The 16,530-nt window shown below is 48.7% G+C and overlaps 6 protein-coding genes across 6 annotated transcripts; 4 read left to right on the top strand and 2 right to left on the bottom strand.

Moving 5' to 3' along the window:
- Positions 1-3,409, top strand: N7478_010999 (putative mRNA-nucleus export ATPase (Elf1); the record flags this gene model as incomplete). The annotated part of the gene is made up of 2 exons (XM_056927213.1): positions 1-2,621; positions 2,677-3,409. 2 exons carry the CDS (start codon positions 1-3, stop codon positions 3,407-3,409), a joined length of 3,354 nt encoding a protein of 1,117 aa, XP_056774261.1.
- A 795-nt stretch (positions 3,410-4,204) lies between these two features.
- On the top strand, positions 4,205-7,553 carry N7478_010998 (beta-glucosidase; the record flags this gene model as incomplete). Its single annotated transcript, XM_056927212.1, has 3 exons — positions 4,205-4,837; positions 4,926-5,088; positions 5,146-7,553. The coding sequence occupies 3 exons, from the start codon at positions 4,205-4,207 to the stop codon at positions 7,551-7,553; spliced, it is 3,204 nt and encodes a 1,067-aa protein (XP_056774260.1).
- Positions 7,554-9,531: 1,978 nt separating this feature from the next.
- On the top strand, positions 9,532-10,251 carry N7478_010997 (putative IgE-binding protein; the record flags this gene model as incomplete). The annotated part of the gene is made up of 2 exons (XM_056927211.1): positions 9,532-9,798; positions 9,859-10,251. The coding sequence occupies 2 exons, from the start codon at positions 9,532-9,534 to the stop codon at positions 10,249-10,251; spliced, it is 660 nt and encodes a 219-aa protein (XP_056774259.1).
- A 350-nt stretch (positions 10,252-10,601) lies between these two features.
- N7478_010996 (uncharacterized protein) lies at positions 10,602-12,442 on the bottom strand (the record flags this gene model as incomplete). Its single annotated transcript, XM_056927210.1, has 2 exons — positions 10,602-11,907; positions 11,961-12,442. The coding sequence occupies 2 exons, from the start codon at positions 12,440-12,442 to the stop codon at positions 10,602-10,604; spliced, it is 1,788 nt and encodes a 595-aa protein (XP_056774258.1).
- A 454-nt stretch (positions 12,443-12,896) lies between these two features.
- On the top strand, positions 12,897-14,221 carry N7478_010995 (uncharacterized protein; the record flags this gene model as incomplete). The annotated part of the gene is made up of 4 exons (XM_056927209.1): positions 12,897-13,201; positions 13,267-13,360; positions 13,423-14,031; positions 14,057-14,221. 4 exons carry the CDS (start codon positions 12,897-12,899, stop codon positions 14,219-14,221), a joined length of 1,173 nt encoding a protein of 390 aa, XP_056774257.1.
- Positions 14,222-14,403: 182 nt separating this feature from the next.
- N7478_010994 (uncharacterized protein) lies at positions 14,404-16,051 on the bottom strand (the record flags this gene model as incomplete). The annotated part of the gene is made up of 4 exons (XM_056927208.1): positions 14,404-15,047; positions 15,132-15,543; positions 15,599-15,766; positions 15,848-16,051. 4 exons carry the CDS (start codon positions 16,049-16,051, stop codon positions 14,404-14,406), a joined length of 1,428 nt encoding a protein of 475 aa, XP_056774256.1.
- Between the last annotated feature and the right edge of the window lie 479 nt (positions 16,052-16,530).

Genomic DNA, 16,530 nt, shown 5'->3' with positions numbered 1-16,530 from the left:
ATGCCACACACCGTCGAGTCGCCCGCCATGCCGACCGTTGTCTCAAAAACCCCCTCTGGCGTTGCCCCCACGTCCGAAGAGATTTCCTCTCTCATCAACACAATCTTCACATCCGACAGCTCCCAGCAGTCGCTCGATGGCGCCTACGCCTTGACAAACCTCTTGCTCCAGAGTGTCGGAGTTTCTGGCCTGCTCAACTACAATGTTTTGGCCGAGGTTAAGAAGGCCGCCACCGACAAGAAAAACGGAGCCCGCCGCGAGAGTGCCATGTTGATCATTGGTGCCCTGTTCGAGCGTTTTCCCCGAGAGTTCCCTCTCAGTGAGGCCGTTTTTCTGCTGCAGAACGGTGGTGTTCTCAACCTCGCTTTGGACTCCCTGGCTGACAAGGGCACTGTTGTCCGCGATGCGGGCCAGTATGCCTTGGATGCCCTGTTTGGCTGTCTGAGCCCCGAGGCTAAGGTCAACGCCCTCATCCCCGCCTTGGAGTCTTACCTCAGCACTGGCTCCGGAAAATGGCAGGGTTTCGTTGGTGGCTTCAAGCTGCTGGAGAAGATGGCCGTCAGCGCCCAGATCGGCAACGGAACCAAAGAAGAGGAGCGCGAGAAGGATCTTCTTCGCGAGTCCATGGGAAAAACCCTTAAGGAGTTGATCCCCGTCGTCGAGTCTGGTATGCACGACCTGAAGGCCGAAGTCGGCAAGCAGGCTACCAAGACCATGACTGCTCTCATCACTTTGCTCTCCAACGATGATGTTGCTCCCCGTATTCCTCTCCTCATGAAGACCATGGAGCAGCCTTCCGCTCAAACTCTCCAGAAGGCCATTCACGCCTTGTCCCAGACTACTTTCGTCGCTATTGTCACTTCCCCCGTGCTAGCGCTGTTGACTCCTTTGCTGGAGCGATCTCTCAACACCCCCACAACTCCCCAAGAAACTCTTCGCCAAACCGTCGTCGTCGTAGAGAATCTTACCAAGCTGGTTCACGATCCTGCCGAAGCCCGTACTTTCCTTCCCAAGCTCCAGCCTGGTGTCAAGGGTGTCAAGGACCGTGCCTCTCTGCCTGAGGTCCGTGAGTTGGCTACCAGAGCTCTCGATGTCATGGAAACAGCCATGAGCGACAACAACGTCGCTTCTGGTTCTATCACAAAGATCACCCCAGAGGATGTTTTGGCCATTCTCAACCCCAAGATCCAGGAGAACGGCGGTCTGACTGGATATGGTGACAGCGCTTTCCACACCCTGGCCACCATGTTCATTGCTGGACTGGTCCGCGAAGATGTTAATGTCCGTATGCATGACCGCATTCCTGCCTCCATTACCCCTTACCTGCGTGGTCTCCTGGCCGATGAGAAGGCTGAGGCCATTGCCTCCGCTGTGCAAGCTCATTACGTTGAGGACGATGAGCGCAAGTTCGGAAAGCCCATTCCCGAGGACCCCAACGAGGTTGAAATTGTCAACGCCGATTTCTCGCTCGCCTACGGTGGTATGCTTCTGCTCTCTCACACCAACCTGCGACTTCTGAAGGGTCACCGTTACGGTCTGTGTGGTCGCAACGGTGCTGGAAAGTCCACCCTGATGCGCAGTATCGCCAATGACAAGCTGGAAGGATTCCCACCCCAGGATGAGGTCCGCACTTGCTTTGTGGAGCACAATCAGGGCGAGGATGCTGAGCTCAGCATTTATGAGTATGTTGCTAAGGATCCCAAGATTGCTGCTGAAGGACATGAGCATATCAGCAGCGTTCTCTTGGAGTTCGGCTTCACTGATGGACCCGAAGGTCGTCAATCCCAGCCTGTTGGTTCCTTGTCAGGTGGTTGGAAGATGAAGTTGGCTCTTGCTCGTGCTATGCTCCAGAAGGCCGATGTCCTGCTTCTTGACGAACCTACTAATCACTTGGACGTTGCCAACGTTAAATGGTTGCAAGAGTACCTGAAGAAGCACACCCAAATCACTAGCTTGATCGTTTCTCACGACTCCGGCTTCCTTGATGAGGTCTGTACCGATATCTACCACTACGAGGGCAAGAAGCTTGTCTGCTACAAGGGAAACCTTGCGGACTTCGTTAAGGTCAAGCCTGAAGGCAAGAGCTACTACACACTGTCCGCCTCCACTGTGCAGTTCAAGTTCCCTCCTCCCGGTATCCTGTCTGGCATCAAGTCTGCCACCCGTTCTATCATGCGACTGAGCAATTGTTCTTACCAATATCCTGGTGCTCCCAAGCCTTCCCTCCACGAGGCTTCCCTTTCTCTGTCTCTTTCCTCCCGTGTTGCCATCATCGGTGGAAACGGTGCTGGAAAGTCGACTTTCATTAAGCTTCTCACCGGTGAGACAATCCCCTCATCCGGTAAGGTTGAGAAGCACCCCAACCTGCGTATGGGATACATCAAGCAGCATGCTCTTGAGCACGTTGAGATGCATCTTGAGAAGACCCCCGTTCAGTACCTGATGTGGCGTTACGCCAACGGTGACGATCGCGAGGTTTTCCTTAAGCAGACCCGTATCTTGACCGATGAGGACAAGGCTCAATTGGAGAAGCCCATTGACCTGGGTGACGGCCGTGGAGCTCGCCGTGTCGAGGCCATTATCGGTCGTCAAAAGTGGAAGAAGACCTTCCAGTACGAAGTGTAAGTCTACAGGGTTCAGATCGTATTACATTTTTCATTGCTAATTCTTATGTAGGAAATGGGTCGGTCTGCTCCCCAAGAACAATGTTATGATCTCCCGTGAGACCATGATCGAGCTTGGTTTCTTCAAGATGGTTCAGGAATTCGACGACCACGAGGCCTCGCGTGAAGGTCTTGGTTTCCGTGTTCTTGACCCTAAGATCATCACCAAGCACTTTGAGGATATTGGTCTTGACCCTGAAATCGCCAACCACAACGAGATTTCCGGTCTTTCCGGTGGTCAGAAGGTCAAGGTTGTCCTGGCTGGTGCCATGTGGAACAACCCCCACTTGCTGGTTCTTGACGAGCCTACTAACTTCTTGGACCGTGACTCCCTTGGTGGTCTGGCCGTTGCTATCCGTGACTTCAAGGGTGGTGTCGTTATGATTTCTCACAACGAAGAGTTCGTCGGTGCTCTCTGCCCCGAGCAGCTGCACATTGCCGATGGTCGCATTGTTAGCCGCACCAACACCGCTATCAGTCTCGACCGCTTCGAGGACAGCGCCAACAACTCTCCCTCTATCCCCGGAACCCCTGCCGGCGCTTCCACCAACACTAGCGCTGCCCCCTCAGCTGTCAACACTGACGCAGAGGACGGAGGTGATCTTAAGTTCCGTGCCAAGAAGAAGAAGAAGATGACCCGCGCTCAGCAGAAGGACCGTGAGGCCCGTCGTCGTCTTCGTCACATCGAGTGGCTCAACTCCCCCAAGGGTACTCCCAAGCCCGTGGACACTGATGACGAAGCATAATTATGTGCCTGGCCTATTGACCTGGTAAACCGTGATGTGTAATGGGCTATTTTTCATGTTTCATGTTTTGTATTTCCCTTGCATGCGTGCCTCTTAAGGGGTATCATCGTTTCTGGATTGGCATGGGATTCTAAATAGACGGCGCTCGGCGTTTCTTTTTTGATTTCAATTCGGTAGATATGCATTTTTGGTTTGGACACTGGTTTTCCTACTGGATGTCATTGAACAAAAGTTAGTTTTGGATTTCATAGCCGTACACTTTGGCAATTCATATATCGTTTCCTGATAAATCTATTCTTCTACCCTGGTAAAGATTTCTCATAATTGTAACAAGTGAGCCCCGGGGTCCGGAAGGCCCATAGAAGTAGAAAATATGTAGTAAGATGGCTGTTTAGCATAAATGCCCGTGAAGTAATTTTTAAATGAATCTTCATCTCTTACTAGTAAAAAATCCCACCAGAATTGTGGCAAACATGTTACTTCTAAAAGATCATAACATAGCAGAGCGCTAGTATAGATCACGCTCCAAACTCGAGTCGCGCACGTAATTTGACGTGTTGATTCCGCTCGCGGAGTCAGGTGACCTTTCATTGTGATCGTCTCTCAAGCTTTCGTCACTGCAATCAATTAAGTCAACCACACAATTTGTTTAATCCAGGAATTGAACAGAGATTGAATGTTCTTCCTCCACAACATGCGTCCTGCACATCGACACTGAGTGATTCCTGTCTCCACCCGCCAAGATTCCAGCTCGATAGCTAGCACCCCACACACCCCCGGATCGGACCCTGAAATATGGCTCGAACAAAATACGAGTCACTGGAGGACCACAGCGACGATGACCTTTCTCCGATAAGATCACACGAAGAAACCGAACCTTTACACCACAAAACCCACCCTAAACCACGACACGATGACACGGACACGCCCCTTCCTAGCGACGACGACGAATTCTCGGAGGATGACGCCAATCTAAAGCTCTTGCCGATGGGCACCAAAGACGGCTTGAAGTTCAATGGTGCTCGACGGATTCAAAGAACAGATACCCCGTCTTCAAGTGATGGGAGTGCTCTGCCTATGGACAATGACGATCCTCACATTGTCGGCGACCGTATCGAGCAACTTTTGCATCAGGATCAGAAGGAAAGGAGGCTACTTGCGGAGTCATTCAATCTCGATCTCGAAGATGCGGAATCTACCCATATTTTGAGCGAGGCAGACAGCGACGATTATGGTTTTCTGACGGACAAGCGTCCCTACGCTGACAAAAACAAAAGCCCCGACTTCAAATCAAGAATCCACGCTGTTGTTCGACAACGACCTTGGTGGCAGATAGTAATCTTGCTTGTGGTGGGAGTACTGTTGATGTGGTTGGCAGCCAGTGGTTTGAGACGTTCACTCGGCAGCGGTGAAGCTTTACCTGAATTTGTATGAGTCCTTGTTATGATTTTGACTGAAGCCCTGCTTCAATCCCGCGTCCATATCGGAATTTGTGTGGCTGACTGAATAACCCTAGTCCCCGGTCCCCTGGTATCCCACGCCCCTCGGTGGCACGGGCGCGAAGTGGGAGGAGAGTTATAAAAAGGCGCATGCGTTGGTCCAGCGGATGAGCCTCGTGGAGAAGGTGAATGTCACCACAGGAACTGGCTGGATGATGGGGTTGTGTGTTGGAAATACCGGTATGAAATCATGTACTCTCGACTGGTTGATTTACGTACGCTAATATTGTCAACCAGGGCCTGCTGCGTACGTGAACTTTCCATCCCTCTGTCTACAGGATGGACCCCTGGGTCTCCGCTTTGCCGATAATATTACAGCCTTCCCGGCTGGTATTACTACTGGCGCGACATGGAACCGTGAACTTATGCGCGCCCGGGGTCTTGCACTTGGCCGTGAAGCTCGACTTAAGGGCGTGAACGTCATTCTTGGACCTTCGATGGGTGCTTTAGGAATGATGCCCGCCGGAGGCCGTAACTGGGAGTCTTTTGGATCGGATCCCGTTCTACAGGCCGTAGCTGCAGCTGAGACTATTCAGGGAATCCAGCGTAACGGTGTTATGGCGACAGCTAAACATTTCGTTCTCAACGAGCAGGAGCATTTCCGTCAGCCCTTCGAATGGGGAATTCCAACGGCACTCTCTTCTAATATTGATGATCGTGCATTGCATGAGGTCTTCGTTTGGCCGTTTGCCGAAAGTGTTCGAGCGGATGTGGCGAGTGTGATGTGCTCGTATCAAATGGTTAATAATAGCCATGCTTGTGAAAACTCGAAACTGCTCAATGGTATTTTGAAAGATGAATTGGGTTTCCAAGGATTTGTGCAATCAGATTGGCTTGCTCAACGATCAGGCGTACAGAGTGCTCTGAGTGGTCTTGACATGAGCATGCCTGGAGATGGCTTGCGTTGGACAGACGGAGATGCACTCTGGGGACCTCATCTGACCCGGGCGGCATTAAATACATCGGTTCCTATGGATCGATTGAATGATATGGTTTCGCGTATCGTTGCTGCATATTATCACTTCCGTCAGGATTTGTGGACAGAAACACTACCAGATGGCAAGATTGGACCTAATTTCTCGTCCTGGACACATGATAGGAATGGCAGTCTTCATCCTGGTAGCCCAGATGACCATACCAATGAGGTTGTCAACCACTACGTCAATGCTCAAGGCAAAGGGCCTCAGTCTCATGGTAATGTGGCTCAGAGGGTGGCAGCCGAGGGAACTGTTTTACTGAAAAATGTCGAAAACACACTTCCACTTTTGCGTGCCGTCTCAGGCTCCGATGGGAAGTACCGCGTTGGTGTATATGGTGAGGATGCTGGTCCTGGTCAAGGGCCCAACGCCTGTGCCGATCGCGGCTGCAATCAAGGTACCTTGGCTTCAGGCTGGGGTAGTGGGGCCGTGGAATTTCCATACCTTGTCAACCCGTGGGAAGCACTTCAATCTGCTTGGCCATCGGAAAATGCCGAAGTGAAGGGATTTCTGAATAATAATGTGGCAGTCCAGGATTTGGTTGAACAGGACCTCTGCCTTGTTTTTGCCAACGCCGACGGTGGTGAAGGCTTCATTAAGAAAGACGGCATCGATGGTGATCGTAATGACCTTTTCCTGCAACGCAATGGCTCCAGTCTGATTGAAGGAGTTGCTCAACATTGCGGTGGTGGCCACGGCAAAACTGTCGTAATAGTACACTCGATTGGTCCAGTGATTCTCGATCCCTGGATTGACTTACCTGGCGTGCATGCAGTTCTGTACGCCAACCTTCCAGGCGAAGAAAGCGGAAATGCTTTGGTCGATGTGCTCTTCGGTGATGTTGACGCTAGTGGGCGACTGCCATACACGATCGGACGCTCGCTGGAAGACTACGGACCGGGTGCCCAAATCCTGTACAAGTCCGATGACCCCGTCCCGCAAGTAAACCTCAACCAAGGCCTTTACGTCGACTACCGCTACTTTGACAAATACAACGTCACCCCACACTTTGAATTCGGCTTCGGACTTTCCTATACAACCTTCGAGTACGTATCAATTAACCTCGAGCCGTTACAAGAAAAGTCACGACTTCCCGCAAACCGACCGAAGAACCAGATCGACCCTCCAACATATGACGATACACCCGAAAGTCCTACATCAGCACTCTTCCCTCCAGAATTCAAAGCCCTCGGTAAATACATTTACCCCTACCTCAGTTCCAGAGATGGAATCAAGCCTGGATCCTACCCCTATCCGAAAGGATACAACAAAAAGCAGCGCCCATCCGCTGCCGGCGGCGGGCCAGGTGGAAACCCCTTCCTCTACGAACCGATGCTCCAGCTCTCGGTAGAACTCAAAAACACCGGCTCCAGAGCAGGCAAAGAAGTCGTACAAATCTACGTCTCTTTTCCCGATGACGTATCTGAACGTTCGGGATTGATGGGTCGGACATCCGAGTCCATCGACTTTCCTGTACGGGTTCTCCGAAACTTTGAAAAGGTGTCGTTGGAGCCGGGAGAAACAAAAGTTGTTACTATGGCTTTGAGCCGGAAAGATTTGAGTTATTGGAGTGTCCGAGCTCAGAACTGGATTCTTCCCACGGAAAATTCGTTCCGTATTTGGGCTGGGAGAAGTTCACGGGATCTGCCGTTGATGGCTGAATATTAGGGATTCATACTGTAGAAGCTTCCTTCCCCTTTTATTGTGTGGGTACTGTATAGATGGGTTTATGGGTCCCTATTGTATTATTTTTAGTTCCCATATGAAATTACTATGTAGTTTTGAATAATTGAACACACCTACAGGAAGCATTGAATGGGTATTACTTAGAGATCCTTACTAATACTAGCTGAGCGAGTGGTTTCCTTTAATACATTATCTGTAATAATACAGATTCCTATCACAAGGGTATATCCAACTTAGCTCCCAGATAATATCATTTTACAAATCGCTATAACATATGATTTATCTCAGCATTGCACATATGGGGGCGGCATTTTCTTTCCTGACCCCGGCACAAGTAACGACATTAATATCGATGTTCCCAATTTATCCAACTCAAGTCTTATTCCGATTGGCACATTTTATACTTCCCTAATACTAATCAAGGTCCCGAGAATCGGCATTGAAGACTTTCTTCGATCTCTGTGATGAATTTTGCCATTCCCGATGACATCTAACGGCTAGATGGATGATTTGTGATATGGATGATTTTTCGGTCTTTCTTTCTAATTCATTTGTTTTCCACCCTTCCCTGACAAGTAGAGATGTTATTTCTTCGGACAAAAAATCTAGATCATGGATATTTTCTTAGCTTACAGTATTAATCCCTTCTAAAATCCAACCCAATCATTGCTGTTCATATTTTTGACTACGCCTCGATTCTTCGTTGCCTACGGCTCCGCAGTGTCTTTAAAGCTCCACTGGGGCGAATATGTGGCGGTGCAGAGAGGCATTGACTTCTTCTACTGTAGGTCCACAAGCGAAGGCTGATGATGATGATCGCCCCGTTTTTTCGTCACATACATATTGATTTTGATTGATTGTCTCCACGCGAATATGGACGGGATATATGCATTACGCTCTAGACCATGCCGTAATAATCACACAGCAAGTCTCGATTTGTGATCAAATTGCAGCCACGGGATTGTAGGCGTGCGGCAGTCTAGTACTACATATCGGTCGGCGTCACCCGGATGTAGTGTAAAAACCGTCTACCCCGAGACATTGTGGATACTTCGAAGCCTAGTTGACCACTAGCTTTCCATGAATAGTTCCTTTGAGCCACAATCCTGCACAAGATAGAACTCTTAGACCAGTTTTTCTTCTTTTCTTTTTTTGGTCTCCTTTCTTGCGGCGGTGGCCCCCGCCGGGGTCCAGGAAAGACCTGTCGATCCCTACTCCTGCAAACTCGGACCTTGATTTCTCTGAAACGACCCACCTGTCAGGGTCTTCGCTAAGTTATTCTTTCAATCGATACGATCGAAAAGGAATTAATACAAAAAATGCAGATCTGAGATTCTGTCCGCGATATTTCGGTGAGATTAAGATTTTAATCAACTGATTAACCTGGAATTCGGACTCGATTGCATGAAAACGAGGTGTTATCGCAGTCCAATCCTGGTCAAACTCAACTTTGAACCTTGGTCGTGGCTGTCGATCACTCCCAGTGCATAGTGGAGACTCTCTGCAGAATGTTTCAGGGCGAAATCCAGCCAATAGGCTGTTCTGGTTCCTGAGCCAGCTTGCTGAATACAGCAAAGATCAAACAGTCGCAATTGGCTTGCGGTGCGATTAACTCGACGCTATTCCCATCCAGGGCACATGTGGTGGGGATTTGTATGTCATTGGCTTGATATGAGCTCCAGCATACCGTGCGCTAAGCTTTAAGTTGACAATTATGATATAATTTGTTTCTCCGTCTTTGAGATTCGATGCGAGCGTCGCAGTCAACCAGGCACAGTGCCGATCAAGAGACCCTGAACGGCATGTGGGCAAATCTTTACCAGCAGTGCAGTGATATCGCGCGTCCCACGGGGGACCATATAAGAGAAGCTCAATTCCTTCGTGAATTGCACCCCCTAACATTATCACTTTTTTTTTTATTCTCTCCAATTACATTCGCTATACAAAACATTCTTTCAAAATGAAGATTTCCGCACTTCTATCTCTCGTTCCCCTCGTTGCTGCCCTTCCCGGCTCGCGCGTTGGTTCCACCAAGAGCAAGGATGCCAACGGTGCTTTCGGCGTCATTGCTGCCCGCTCTGGTTCCCCCATCCACTTCCTCCCACTGACTGCCTCCGGCTCCCACTTCTTCCTCGGTGGAAAGAGCCAGACCTACTGCCCCAGCGAGGTCGTCCCTGGCTGTGCCGGCCGCACCAACGACACCATCATCTATGGCCAAAGCGCTCTGGTAAGCTTCGAAATCCCACAAAGATACCCCACTTCAATTCCAAACTAACAGTTTCAACAGGATGTCGTCGTCCCCGGTGGCCAGGCCATCTACGTTGACCGCTCCGGTGCTCTGAGCTTCACCACCCCCCACTCCGGCTACGAGCCCGCCGGCTCTTCTTCCGGCCCCTTCGTCTACACCCCCGGTAACTCCCAAAACTCCCTGGGATCCTGGACCTACAACGGCGAGGGCGCATCCGGATTCATGGCTTGCCCTGTTCCCCGTGCTCCTCAGCCTACCGGTAACTCTGCTGCCCGCCGTGCTGCTAATTCCGCTGCCCCCACTTGGCAGGTGTACGCTGCTCTGCAGAACGCCACCGTCCCCACTGGAAAGGTCGACGACTGCCTCGGCTTCGACGCTTTGGCTACTGGCCTTAACGTCAGCTCCAACAGCCTCGCTTGGGAGTACATCTAAACACCTTTTCTCAGCTAGACTTGAGAATGCTTGAATTGCGTCGCTATCCTGGCCTGCCTGAGCTGGCATTAGGCTGATTAGCTGTCGTTTTGTATTTGTGTTTGGTCTATATAGAAGGGCCGGACAATGATAGATTGTATATTTGGATCCCTGGATGGGAGCTAAGTTGATTTTCACAGCAATGTTGCATGTACATTCACTTTTTCATGATGCAGCCAATGAATTTGACACTGACAGTTATTTATGTCTCACTTTGTCAATTACACAATTGTATATGTACTTGAATTTATAAATTTGAGCCAAAGCACTTAAAACCATACCATTGACTCGGATATGTATGGGTAGATTCTTCAGTTCGCCGCCGAGACCTTGATATAGAGGAGTGGTGCGTGTTGCTGCGTCCCTAATGTATCCCTCTCGCCCACTGTGCCCTGCTCCCAAGGGCGCTTCAAGGTACACTTCCACGCCAAAGCTGGCTCAAAAAACATGTTTGTGATAATATCATCTGATTTGAGATGGTAAAGTTCCATCATACGCTCATTTGTAAGAACATTCGTATTTTTTACTCGTTCGTAGGCCTCTTTAGTGTCGAACATGATATCAAGGGTCAACTCGAAAGGACCCGAGTTCTTAGAGCGAATGATCTTGGCAATCTCAAGCATGGTGCATTCTTCCGAGGGAAAAGACTTGAATGACAAAGGCTCCAAGTTTTCTGATTCCAGTTGTACTAATTGCTCCTCGGTGATTCCGGGAACGGGTAGGTTTTGGGCGTCATTTTCGATAACCACGTTTGAGATTGGAAAAAGTTCGATATTCTCGCTGTATTCCAAGTCCATCAAATGATAAAGATTGAATCGAAAAACTGGTCCAGCCGGAATCTCATGCGGTGAAAGTGGTGAGGCAAAGTTGCCGGTAGTGGCGACTTGGTTCTTATATGGCATGTGTAAGATAGATGCTCTGCAATTGTTGGCAATGGTGTAAGAGAGATCCTGAGTCGGGGCAACGACCTCACCCATAATACCCAATTCATGCGATGCAGTGGGTGACGGCTCCAAAGGCCCCATGGTTCCATTACGACCGTAGAAATGGAATATCAGTTGACACTGAGGTGACTGATCTAGCTCGGGGAAAAGATTCTGTGTGTATGCGCGAACGTCGGAGAGAAACTCGTCGATTTGGCCGATTAAGATTGGATCACGAATACCACCAATGAAGATGGTTCGGTAGCCGAGCTTTTCAACACCTTCAAGCTTTACTTGATAGACTGGCGTGGGCACAAATCTGGCACCAGTAACGCGGACAGTCTTTTCAGTTAGTTGCTCGTAGGTAGCTCCATCTAGCTCGAGTACGCCACCGGGTCCTGGGAGCTTATCCGGTCGGGTCTTTTCGTATAGAGTATGGGCGGCAACAGATAGAGGAGTGCAGCGCTCTCGTGGAGAAAGTGGAGTGAGGTCGAATGAATTGGTTCGCATGGTTGCGATCATGGACCGGCCCTTAGGAACAGCGCAGATACCGCCACATTCCATGATCTTTCCCATGTGCCATGCAACACCTGGCTCGCAGCCATGATGCATCGAGAAAGCTGCGAATGGAGCAGGGTCATATGAGCGACCACCCAGAATAATATCCGGGTTAGATGATAGAGCCTGAAGGTATCTATTCTCACTATTAGCACGGGACAGGAATGTCGGTCATCCGAATGTACTTACGGTTCTGCTCCCATTTGAGCAACAATGTCAATTGCCCGATCAACATCTCCGACGGTCAAATCCTTAACTGGCCCACAAGGACCAACTCTCTTTGTTTCGATACGGCGCTTCACCAGATTTCGATCGATACCGGCGGAGATAGTAGCAATTTTGAAGGAGAAACCAGTATTTTTGGATATCTCTTGTACAATTTCCAACATCTCTTGAACATGCTTGTCACTGCCGTCCCCACCAACAGAGCCTATCAATACCTTGATACCATGATGAAAACAAGCTTCCAGTATCGGTGTTAAATCCCTGATATAAGAGTCGCGCCCACAAGTCATCTTATTAAGACCAAGCTTGTACGGTCCACCATCTGTCGAGCCACTATCTACAATAATGGCCTTTGGCTTGAATTTCTTGATACCGTACCAAAAATGGTCCAAGCGATAGCCATAGCCAAGCATGGCATTGGGCGTGAGGATGTTAAATTCTGTCATTGTGAACATGGAATGAATGTTTCGGTCGCATTCAATAATCATGAAAGCCACCACTAATGGGAGCTATGGCCTATAAATAATTTATTTAGCGAATCATGAATTTTTTCGATGGGGTAAATTCCCATATGCGTCATATCCTCCCGTACTGGCAGATTGAACTCCTCAACCGTCACGCGGGGTACATTCGGCATGATGCCGAGAAGGCCTGGGATCAATGCCGAGATAGCCAGGCTGGACTTAGCTCCACAGTCTCCTACTTTTGAATTGAATTACAGTGAATATGGTCGTCGGATATCGATCTGTTACTGGCCTGTATTACGTACCATATATACCTGAGTCTACCTGCGACCCGCATGCTCCAGAGACTCCATTCTCCCCATTCTGTTGCACATCTACGAGTGTTGTCAACCGGAGAGGAAAATCCCCTGGAGTTCATGAAAAAAGGAGCCTCAAAATGGATTACGATCAACCTCATCTAAAAACGAGCGAATATTTTGAATTCACTCCCGGGGCGCCTCATTATTCGGTTACAGAGTTGTCATTAACAAATCTTTCCTCGTCGCCTCTCTCAACCTCAGGATCGTCTATCAGCACCCGGCCTCAGTTTCATGAATTGCCATTGCAGCCTCATCATCCAAAAGGCTCTGCATGGGGTCTGTGGGGCGCCCACGACGAGCGTGGGACACTGAATCTTTTATCGGAAGATGTGGTTCGTGCCGCTGGTATGGAGGTTTTGGATGGAAAAGTGGTTAGTTTAAAGTGAGTGGAGGACTTTGAACTATCTTATTTAATCTCTGTTGGCTTTATATACTCATTTATGCAAGCCTACCAATAGATGTTCCTCTGAAGCCAATGAACCCTCGAAGGAAGAAATGTTCCCATACAATAATCGCGAAGGGCCACGCGAACGACGATGAGGTGTGTCAATTTGAACGCATCCATCAATTTATATCATCTAGATTCTAATTTCATTTCAAAAGATTGACTTCAATACCCAAAGCTCCAGCCACTGGGATGGACTGCGCCATTTTCCTTATTCGGATTCCAAAATCTTTTATAACGGAGTTACCCAAGACGATATTTCCGGTCCTGATGCAAATACGAAAATTGGAATACAAAGTCAGTCCACATTGAGAATTATACCACCAATACTTACTGATACAATTTCTGCAGACCTTGCTACAAAACCCATAGTATCACGCGGCGTTCTTCTAGATTGGTATTCATATGCCCAGCGCGAAGGCCTGCAAACCAGCCCTTTTACCAACCAAGCCATTCCACTTTCTCATCTTGAGAATATTGCAACAGAGCAAGGTATCACTTTCAACCAAGGAGATGTTCTGCTTATTCGAACGGGGTGGACAGCCGCATACCACCAACTATCCGAAGGAGAAAAAGAGAATCTAGGCGGACGGGATGACCGAGCCTCCTGTGGAGTTGAAGCGACCGAGGAAAGCATTCGTTGGCACTGGGAACAGGGCTTTGCCGCTGTCGCCAGTGATACTGTGGCTTATGAGGCTTGGCCTTCACCCAAAACATGGGGTGTTAGCATGCACGAGGCAAGTTTTCAACTGAAAAAGATTTTTGCAGTGTGTATGAGACTAACCTGAGTAGGTTTTCTTGAGTGGATGGGGAATGCCGATCGGGGAATGTTGGGACTTGGAAGAGCTGAGCCGTACATGCCAGGCCCTTGGTCGATGGACTTTCATGCTGACGAGCCAGCCGCTGAATGTGCCTGGAGGAGTGGCTAGTCCAGCAAATGCTACAGCTATATTTTAGATCTTATAGAGCATCTTTATTTCAATTCATTCTGTGCGTATTAGACAATATAAGTTGATTCAAATGTTGTATTTAGTCTGATGTAAATACATAAAAAGTGCCTTCTTAAACCCAGGACAAAAATTAAAGCCTTTGGACCTGAATGACTCCTAGTATGTAAACATATGAATATAACTATGGTGCTAGATGATGTATCTCAAGCCAGCCTCCCGGCTCTCAGAAGAAGACATATCAACGTGCTGACCCTCGCGGACAGGACCGTAGATACGATCGCGGCGTTTGTTCTCGCGCCAAAGTAGCAGACTTAGAGTCGCAGCTGCTACAGCAGACAAAAGAGCAAAAGAGCAGCACACCCATGATCCACGACGATAGTAAGGGCCTTCCGAGGATGGAAACATATTCGTCCCCAAAAGAGGACCGCACTGTCCAACTGTCATCATGATCCACAAACCACCAGCTTTGCTAGATCCCGTCGAGTTTGTGTTTGAGTTCCAGACTAGCACGATGGAGGTAGTGACAAATATCAAGACTGCCAGGAAGCATCCGAGATAACGAGGACCAACAGTCTCGGTCGTGCCAAGGAGGATAAATCCCACGGCGGAGAGGAGTGAGAAGATGGCACAGAAGGGGCCACGAACACGAAGTTTGTCCGAGACTAGAGAGACAACGATGATGAGAATAAAACATAGCACGTATGGTGGAGCGGTGATGCCGTTGGATTGAACTTCAGTGAAGCTTCCCATCTCAGAAACGATCGTTGGGAGGAAAAGAGGGAGAGATGCAAAGCTGACGTTGTTGCAGAAATTCATGAGCGCAAATATGTAGTCTATTGAAAGAACCTGGTTAGCCTCAAAATTCCTTCAGGAAATATGAAAACAGAAAAGAAAAGTAAAGAGCGAAGGCAACATACTTCTATAGTCTTTGAATGCATCACCTAGCTGGCTGAGCTGGAGGCCTTCGTGCTTGTAGTCTCCAGGTTGACTATTCGCAAAAGCTTGCGCAACCTCCCGCTCACGAGCATTTAGGAAACGAGCAGTCGAGGGCGAATCAGGCAAATAGAACCAAGCAAGGAGAGCCAGTAGTACCGTTGGGACACCCTCGATAATGAACAAGAAACGCCAGTTCGAAATCTTAGAATGAACATGTCCAAGACCAAAAGCCAAAACGCCTCCATAGGCATTGGCCAGTGCAGATCCAGCGAGGAAAATACCGAATCGCTTGCCGATCCGTTCCCGAGGGTAAAAAAAAAGAAAAATAGAGAGGGATACCGGGACCGAACATAGTCTCGGCCCAGCCAAGAAAAAATCGGCAGGCCATGAGACCTTGCCAATTATAAGCTGTCGCCTGAAGCGTACTAGCCAGACCCCAGTAACAGACCACAAATGTCACCCATTTATGCGGCTTGAATATTTTCCACCCGAGTGTGTTGAATTGAAAGATGATGTAGGCAATATAGAAGATATTACCCAACCACTCGTAGCGATTGCCGGAAAGATCGATGTCATCTTCCATGCCAACTAGCTTGGCGTTGCCTAAGTTTGATCGCTATAATCACAAGAAGTCAGTGCTCTGTTCTTTCTTTGCATCAAAGATCATTGATGTCGTAGGTGGTGAGACAAAACTTACATCTAGGACGGAAAACGTGTACATCAAAAAGCAAAGTGGCATGAGGTGCCAATCCAGTTTTCGAAGAACATTCTTGAGCTCCTCTGGAGTGTAATTTGGTTCTGGGTTTCCCTTCTCATTATCAATATCAACACTTGCTTTGATATCCTCGAGGGCGATTACATCCGCCTTGAATTCATCATTGTCCATAGTAACAGCCATCATAAAATGCGCGAAGGAGACTAGTTGATGAGGAGGGGAAATATCGGGGGCATCATGGAGAGATAAAGCCTAATAGCCTCCTATTATATGTGTTCTCCTCGTGGCCAGTGAGAAGTGTGGTCAGCCCCACCCTTTGCCAGTGCTTGCCCCGTGGGGAAACCGTGGGGAACCGCATTAGCTTAGAGTTAGAGGGGTCGGCATCTTTCCGACAGCCTCAGAAGCTCGACGGCATCTTTCCGAAAAAGAATTTGATCCCTGTCACCACTAGTGGGAACCAATGGGGCTAAGATATCGCGTAGAATACGGTGTACCTACACTTCAATCGATCAAAGAATATTATTGAAGATTTTTACTATACGCTTTCATCATATTTCACCTACTAAACAGATGCAGCTACCATTCTGTCTCCCATAATTGTGTTGTATTTTATTATGCTTCAATGTTCGTACCCGGGTGGTGTTGTACATAATAAATTTTCCGAG

Source organism: Penicillium angulare (assembly GCF_028827245.1).
Source record: "Penicillium angulare strain IBT 27051 chromosome Unknown utg000008l_segment0_segment0, whole genome shotgun sequence".
Taxonomy (NCBI): domain Eukaryota; kingdom Fungi; phylum Ascomycota; class Eurotiomycetes; order Eurotiales; family Aspergillaceae; genus Penicillium; species Penicillium angulare.
This window is presented reverse-complemented; position numbering and strand designations above follow the sequence as displayed.